The sequence below is a fragment of the Pezoporus wallicus genome, unplaced genomic scaffold, assembly GCF_028554395.1.
Source record: "Pezoporus wallicus isolate ANWC-B61680 ecotype Strahan unplaced genomic scaffold, APGP_CSIRO_Pwel_v1 scaffold_7392, whole genome shotgun sequence".
NCBI classification, from domain to species: domain Eukaryota; kingdom Metazoa; phylum Chordata; class Aves; order Psittaciformes; family Psittacidae; genus Pezoporus; species Pezoporus wallicus.
This window is the reverse complement of record NW_026639923.1, coordinates 4,532,349-4,541,112: the sequence shown is the minus strand read 5'-3', so window position 1 is coordinate 4,541,112 and position 8,764 is coordinate 4,532,349. Positions and strand designations below refer to the sequence as shown.

Below are 8,764 nucleotides of genomic sequence, written 5' to 3'. Positions count from 1 at the left end.
GTAAAACAAAGTGTTCAACAGCAATCAGCAGGGCTTACTATTTGGAGGGCAAGAGCTCTACTTAGGTTCTATTGAAATCACCTGTTCTTGACAGATTTTCTTAAGGGTAGAGAAAGTAATAAGACTTTTGATGAAAACCTGCTGAAATTCCCTTTAAACAGGGAACAATTGGTGCATGGAATAAATGGGACTATTGATTTTTTTATTTAAAAAATTAGAAATTATATTGCACTAACAACAGCAATAGAGCTGCCTTGAAAATACGTTATTTCCAAGAATCACCTGTGACTATCCTATAAACCAGCTTTAAGTGGTATTAAAATAGCTTTTAATACAAGCATTATGTAAAATTCTGTCTCAGAATATGTTTCTCTCCAAATAACTCAGCTTCATGGCAAAAGGAATAGAGGAAGGAGAGGTGGAAAGGAGAAAGAAAGGGAAGATGTGGTTTTCATTGGCTTTTGATATACAGAAAATATGAAATCTGAAATAGTGACAGAGTCATCTTCATATCATGCAGGCTGTGTGATCAGTTATTTGATTTAATCTTTCTCAGTTTTATCAGGGGACGAGTATGTGCCTAAGGATGCTGTGTGGCAGGACACCAGCAGCTATAGGTTCTCCAGAAAGCTCTGGGGTTTCAGACAGAACTGTGGTATTGATAGGCAGGCAGCCTAAATCTCCTCTTGGACTGAAACAATGCACTAGATGCAGACACATCCTCTGCCCAATGCCAGAGTTCCTCATGCCCGTGGTGCTGTTGTGGTGCTGGGGGAGCTTGGAACCCACCTGCCCTGGCATTCTGAGTAGTTGCTAGACACTGTTGTTTCCTCACCTGCTGGTAGACTCTTCCTCCACAGGTCACCATGGAACAGTAATATGTTTCCAAAAGGCTCACCTAGGACACTCCAGCATTATTTTGGCTTTAAAGGAAAAGATCTTCCTCAGGACTTGATGGAACATACCCAGTCTTTACAAGAGCCTGGGGATGAAACTATGAGTAAGTCATCTCTTTTGGTCATTTCTTCCTCTGTTCATTTCCATCTTCGCACTGCTGCCTCAGCACTATTCTTCCACTCCTGCTTTTCAGTATCTGAAACTTCTTGAGTCCTTGTGCTACCAGGCACTTTATCTTCTTCACAGAGCCCCCAGTGCCCCAAATTTTCTTAGTATCAAGAGGCATTTCTGCTCTTGAGGTTAAGTATTTGGAACAGAATTAAAGGCAGGTGACAAGGAAAATGATGTTTCTTCATGAGAAGAGAGAGATCCTACACTGCTGCCTGCAAACTGCAGAATTGGAGGGTAACTTGGAGAAAATCAGTAGAGGGTTAGGGCAACTGTAATGTAAGTTCTATCAAATACCTAAACTGTCTGTAGCACAGAACAAAGAGAAAATCCACCTTCCTTGGACAGTATATAGACTGATATCAGGTATAGTAAAAAGACAAGAGACTCAGCTAACAATGTGCATTTTAGCATTCCTTCTAATTGTTTTGTAGGTTTTGGTTTTGTCACTGTTTTCATGGTTTTAAAACTCTCATGTCCAGCAAGATAATGTCATATAATAAGAAGCAGCCTAAGATCAGGATTCTGGTATCTATAACTAAAGCTAAATTTATAATAGTGTTGTTTGCCATTTCATTGCTGATCATTTGCTGATGTACAAATGCTCATGAATTTTAATGGGATTTGCTGAATAATTTTGGCTAGAAAACAATATAGTCTTACTTCATACAATCTGTGTATGCTTATTGGCCTGGGAATTAAGTACTTATTCTGGACGTAGGAAACTAGGATTCAGTTCCCTTTTCTGGCTGAAATAGATTGAAACACACATTGAAAAGTGACTAAGAACACCACAGGAAAGATTTCAATCACTTCTACTGATCCTGTTCCACCTTGCATAAATTCCTGAGCAAAAGTCACAGGTCAGATATCTGACCTGTCAGAATTATCAGCAGGTTAAAGGGTGTGCTAGGGTGAGTCTTCCTTTGCTTTTCTTGCTTGACAATGCAAATTAAGTATTTAATCCAAATTAAATTTAAAATAATTTAAAACAACATTTAATTTAAAACAACATTAAAAAAACCCTGCATTTTTCATTGGGAAGGAAAAAAACCACAAACCCATTCCAGCTTCCTTCTCTGTTTTTCAGTTTAGCAGCCAAATTGACAAATAACATGTTCACATTGCTATACTTTCCAGCTTAATTCTTTTATAGACATTCTGGGTTGCCATTTGCAGCCTTATCCAAAGCTTTACTAAAGCCATTGGAAAGATGACTAAATTTCTGTATTTTAGAGAAGGAGGGTAAAGTGGTGGGAATTTTCATTAAGTGTTTTCAGACTGCTGGAGACGGTCTCAAGTAGTTTATTGGTACTCTACTGACAGAAGTTACATTTAGAGATTACATCTTAAAGCAGAGACAGAAAGTAATTTTTAACAGAATACAGCTTGGTTTAGGAGTCTGAAGCACTCATGTGACAGTCTTAATTTTTCCTGGCTGTTAATGAGAACAGGCTTGAGAGATGGAGGAGATTTCTTTATTATCCCTAGTATACTCCTTGGTGGAGACACGGGGATAAATGTCATTTATATTGTATTACTTTGCATTTTAATGGATAGCAGGCGCTCGAGTATTTTATTTCTGTAGATGCTAACTATGGCAAGTGCAGTCCCTTCCCTCATGTCAGCAGTAGGGTGTGGAACCAGTCTGCTGGAAATTTATAAATTAAACTTCTTTATAAATATTGATTTGGAAAAAAAAAACATTTTTATAGGAATTCAATCTTTTCTTGAAGTCCTTAATAGCTGACAGCTCCTCTGTTCTTTTATCCTGTATCCTATTCTCTACTTTCCCTGAATAAATCACCATTAGTAATGAACTCTTAAATAACAGCAGTATTGCTTTTGCTCTTGGTAAAATGTATGACGCAGCAGGCAACGCTTATCTAAAGAAGCAGTTAAAGATGAGGGACTTAACTGTTTGGACAATTAAGACTGGGTCCAGCACCTACTCAAATGTCTCCTTAAGCCTGTTGAATTATATCACACTTTCAACCAGTAAAATTTTCCTCTCACTTTTCAAAGGGCAGGTGCCATCACTGGAAAGCATCTTTCACTGCACACTGGTTGCAGTACTGAAGGCAACTCTTAGGATGGGTAAACATGGATTAGGTCTCATAGTCATACAGAATGGGCCGTATCTCCAGATAATAAGCATTGTTGAGAAAAGCTCTGCAGCTAAAGATGGAAGGCTAAAACCAGGTAAAAAGAACCAACAGTGATATTCAAATTTAATAGCATTGAGGATGTTCTGCACCTGGGGCTCTGAGCCCGTCTCTGATTTACTTATGCTTGCATACATCAAAAGAAACTCAGTTTAAAATTACAGGGAAAAGAAACTAGTATAAACCGTGTAAAGCTCAGTGCCAGCATTCCATTGCAATGAAATAGCTGTGATCTTAAAATAGCTGATATGGGTGACTGTTCCATAATCAGATCAAGATTTAAGTCTATGTATTTTTCTCCAACAAAACCAGATTTTCTATTAATCAGGTTTGTCAAAAAATAGTTTGACTATTACCTTTATATAGTAGCTAAACTTGAGTAGTATCATTCTTTGTGGAGTGCATTATTGTTCAAGTAATTTCACTCTATAAGTAACACAAAACTTCCCAAAGGTTTGAAATTAACTTGTCTTATTGTTTGCTTTTTATTTCTCTGTATTATACAGAATAGTTACAAAGTGGCAATAGATAAATCTCTGTGCTCTAACAATCCATGCAGGTGTTCATTCGCTAAATGCTTTAAACCTGAAATGTTCTGTATCAGTACTAACAGACTATTACTGGTTATTCAGGTTTCTTGTGGAACATCAGACACCTATATTAAGCTTGTAATTGAAAGCTCTGTAAACGTGAATGCTTTACATGGGTCCCTAGACCGATTATGTTAGACTCAGGAACTACAGTTTCGGATGTCAGTGTGCTATGTTATTACTAAATATTAAATTGTCTCTAATGTAGAAATCTATGAAGCTATGACTTGAGTGTAATGAGATCATTTAGAACTTCACTGCTGTACAGTGCAAAGGCACGTCTTTAGATTAGAACCATTTTCCCAGCATCACCTTTAGAATTTGGGCAGTTCTTTCTTCTTGCACCTTTCAAAGAGAATTAGAAGAAGAAAGATCTACTTGTTTGATGAAATAAAAACCAGTGAGTAGAGTTCTTAACCTCATTTTAGAAAAGGCTTTGCATTTTTGATCCCTGTATAAAAATCGGTGGAAAAATCCTGAACATAATACAGGAATGGATTTGTATTTGAATTAAGTACCTTTATTATCTTAGGAGCTGATAGCTTGTATCTATTCCCTAAAAAATCCCCAAACCCTATATTATACAAAATCATATATATGATATTGATTTGGTTGTTGGTTTAAGGTTTTTTTACATCTATAAAGTAAAACATACATAATATTAGTCACTGAAACTAAGTAGTCCTGTTTGCAATAGTTTGAAAAAGGCAAGCTCCAAAAGCATTTTCAATAAAGCCTACAAGGACAGGGAGTCAAATTATTTACAGTATGTGATGTGTTTGATTTACTGTAGCAAGTATTGAACAGTTTAAAGGGGGCTAGGGACTGGTAACAAACACTGTCCCTTTGTAGTAGCTGATCTTAGGTTTTGGAACCAAAAGAAAAAATCTGAGCATGCTTCATGGAGCACCTGGATCTAACTCAGCATATTCCACACACACACACACACACAAAAAAAAACAAACAACAGCAAACAGCTGAATTTGATCAATTCATGTTTAGAGTGAACTTACAAAAACTTTAAGACCAAAGCTGTAAAATTTTGTAGAAGCTCCATCCCTCAAGGATACCACAGGCAGCACAGTTATTTTGGCATTAATACCAATGTACAGAGCATGGGCTTGAGAAAAATATGATACACAAATGTATTGCCTAAGATTTTTTCTTGCAGTGAATTAGGTTTTATCTTTAACTGTTTTCCAGTTGATTAAGATAAGTGTTATCTATACAATGTCAAACAGAAACCTAAAAGAACAGTTTTATAACTGCTTTTAGCTTGGAAGAACTGGTGCCATTCTGCTGACTTTAATGGGAGGAGCTAGAAATTAACAGACGCAGTGGGAGGCATTAATATCTTAAACTTCTATGGTTATATTTACCAAACTCATATGTACATATGCACGCCCTATTCTCCATGCCAGCAAGAAGAAACAGGGCTGCTTAGGACATGTCTCCTCAGCATACCTTCATAGTGCAAGAGATTTTCTCCACGTTAATCTTCAGTGGCCACTGAAGGATATGAATCACAAAATCATTGACGGATGAGCTGAAAAACTGTGTGGTTCAGACCCTAGCTGCTGGAGCAAAGGAGCAAAATTATTTCCATCTGCAGTTCAGAGATGGCTTTGACTCACTACAGCAGTGTTATCAGAACAGGATGGGCAGAAAAAAAAATGAATTCTAAAAGAATCTATTCAAAGCCAAGAGTGTCTTGCGATACTTTACATCATAAGTAAATTTATGTCTGTGCATTTTGAAACATGAATTTGGGTAATTTATCTTTCTGCTTGATGCTGAGAGCTTACATAAAACTGTTGGTAAAATATTTTCTGTTGCTTTTCTTGTTATCTGCTACACTGATAGTTGCTATAGAACTTCTTGTTTGCACTCCAGTAGAACCAGTATCTTGTGATAAAACAGAGTGGAGAGAGGGTGTCATGGTGATGGAGTAGATGGAGTGGTCAGTGGAAAAAGGAGAATGAAAAAATGGTAGTAGTTCAGGTAAACAGTTTGAAAGCCTGCAATTTTTTTGCTATAGGCATTTTTAACCCAAAAGGGATATAAAGAAAATAGAACAGATGGAGAGAGACTCCTTGCTCTGCTAATGTGGCAGCAGACAACTGTACTGATTTTTTAAATCCCCTATGCTGCTCTGTTGCAGTTCAGTGCATAATGCTTACTGATACTGCTCCGCTGTGCAACTGCTTTTGCCAGGCTGCTCATGGAGCTGTAGTCTGCTGCAGGAAGATTCTGCTTGCCTTTTGCAGTCTCCAAAACTACAGGTTTACACACTAACTCCAACTCTCCCAAACCCTCAAAGCCCACCTTGTTACACCCCATGGTATATATAGGTGCTGGGGCTTCTGTACTCTGTTGTTCTTGGATGCAGTACTGCTTTTTGCCAAACTGCAGCTCAGTGCTTTCCACTGGCAGTAGATAATGCTATTTGCAGCTTTATCCCTTAAAACAAACCAACGAACAAAAAACATCACCACCACTTTCTGCTTGAACTCCTCAGCTTCTGCACCAGCTCTTGTAAACACCTCCTATGTCCTCTCTGGCCTGCTTGACATTGTCTTGCAACGTACCCATGTGTTGGCAGCAGAGCTACAGGCGCCAGCCACCAAGGAGAGCCAACCCTGAAAGCCTCCAGGGACCCAGACAAACACAAGGTGACATGTGCAGCTGTAAAACCTCAGCTGAACCTTGCTGGAGTCTGTCTGGTTCCAGGTAGCGATCCTGATCAGAACATTCACCATTCTACCTTTATCTGGCCCCCAAACCCCACAGAAATGGAAGATAGCACTGAATAAGCAACCCAAAGTTTATCATGTTCACTCAGAAAAATCCTGATGTAAACAAGCCATCTGCAGCTTTCCTTAGTGTTGTGAACAGTTAGTTCTTAACAGAGCTAAAATCATTTTCATTAGAATAGAAAGAAAAAGAAATGCCAAACACATGCAATAAAAATGTGATAGTGGTAAGATTACATATTTTATCATATGAACAGTTAAAAATCAAGTCTCTTAAACTGATTGTTGTATGCTTTCTTCCATGGCAGGGGATGTTCTAATAAAAATTGGACATGCCACCATTTTGGGATGGACCCTGCAACAGCTTAGGCAACTCCTGCACAATATTCCTATAGGGACAACTCTACAAATCAGAGTTTACAGAGATTTTGTTGAAGTACCTCAAGACTGGCAAAGTGCAATTGAAGTAATTCCTGAAGTAAAGCTGCCTGTGGTGTCAGTAGAGTAAGAAGTAACTATTGTACATAACTAGAATTTCACATGTTGCTTATAATTCCAGTGAGAAATGAGAAATAGTGTAATAGCTTTTACAGTTTAGTATTTTCTTTTTCTGAAATAGAAACCTGTGATTTGAAATGAACATATACCAAAGAAAAGCTCATTTTTCTAGTTACAGGGTAGACAGGGTCAGGATGAGCATTTTTAGATATGCCCCTTCCTGCCTCCACAGCAAGCAGAAGTCTGGCTGGCAGGAATGCCTCTGAAGTCTAGAGGCCGTATCAGTTTGTCATAGCCAACAACTGGAAGTAGCTGAGGGTACCAAGATGGAGGTCTTGCTACCACCATCTAAAAAGCTTATCTGTTCTTTAATCAGTCTTAACTACTGACAGTGGCTAATGAGTATGACTTTTGAAACTGAACTTCAGTTATGATTAATGTAGACAGGATACAAGTTTTCCTGAGGCACAAAGGTTTAGTAGAAAAGAAGCCTAAAAGGTAGGGGAAGGAACTGAGTATTTAAAGGGAATAATTAGGCTAGAACAGCAGAAATGAAGCTGGAACTTCCTTGGAAGCAAGGGGCTTTCTAAGAGATTAAACCTGGATGCTTATGTTTAAATACATCAAATTATTTCTACTCTGAAGGAACAGAAAAAGGACAGCTTGCTTTTCTGGTGACCGAATTACAACTCGGTTGTGGAGTGCAAGGGAAATAGCATGCAAAGGACTATGAAAAATAGTATTAGTTTGATATTAGAGCAGCTTCAGAACTAATAAACTTGTCTTTAGAACAAGAGTCCATTATTAGTGAACTAAATGGCTGTGGGAATTACTGCATGTTGAAGTAACACCAATATTTTCTGTATTTTCAGCACAGACTATGATGAAGATGGCATCGGGTCCAGTAGTGATGATGATGTAGGCTTGTAAATTTTTCAGTATAAATCTCCCCAGTCATACTGCTGTGAGTTCACTCCTAAGTTACAATCAATGCACAAAATCTGGCAGATACCTGATAAGGACCAGACACTTGGGGTAGGTACAGACCATGTTTGTGATGCTGTTCTTCATAATGATGTTGAAGCATTATACAATCCTGAGTTTGGTACTAGTGGTATTAGTGCTCCTTCATACCGGGCTACAGAAAACTATGAGACCAGTTCCTCTTCCTCCTGCCTTTCTGTATCACATACATCCCATCTGGAAGAATTTGCTTTGCTGCAGAATACCTCAGAACCCGACTTGTTCCAATATAAATTTCTGAAGTTGTATTGTGTCTGTTTTCTTCTAATACATGCCTTCAAAAAATCTGAATGTCCCAATATATTTGAAATGCTATATTAGCTATAGAAAGCTGTTTTAGCAATGCTTTCCCTCCCCACAAAGATGTCAATCAGTACTACTTGTGGAATAGACAGTCAGAGACACTACCTCTGCTCATCCCTGACAAGTAGCAGTTGCAAGCTCTAGGAAGGTCTAATATATTCATCTTTCTTTGAAGGCAAGTTTCTTCATTTTCTTGATATAAGGATGGTGGAGACAGTTGATCACAAACCCCTCCTGAACATACAAGAATACACAGACAGCTAGTGGCAATCACAGTATTTGTCTGCATCACAGTTATCATTATGATATATCTGTTTTTCCCATTGACTAAAATGTCATCTTACTCGCTCACTGTAGTTCTACCTTC

The 8,764-nt window shown here is 38.1% G+C and overlaps 1 protein-coding gene across 1 annotated transcript; it reads left to right on the top strand.

Annotated features, from left to right (window-relative positions):
- Positions 1–738: 738 nt before the first annotated feature.
- PDZD9 (PDZ domain containing 9) lies at positions 739–8,225 on the top strand. The gene is made up of 4 exons (XM_057416886.1): positions 739–1,000; positions 3,091–3,267; positions 6,882–7,077; positions 7,944–8,225. The coding sequence occupies exons 1-4, from the start codon at positions 880–882 to the stop codon at positions 7,999–8,001; spliced, it is 552 nt and encodes a 183-aa protein (XP_057272869.1). The 5' UTR covers positions 739–879; the 3' UTR covers positions 8,002–8,225.
- The last annotated feature ends 539 nt before the right edge of the window (positions 8,226–8,764 follow it).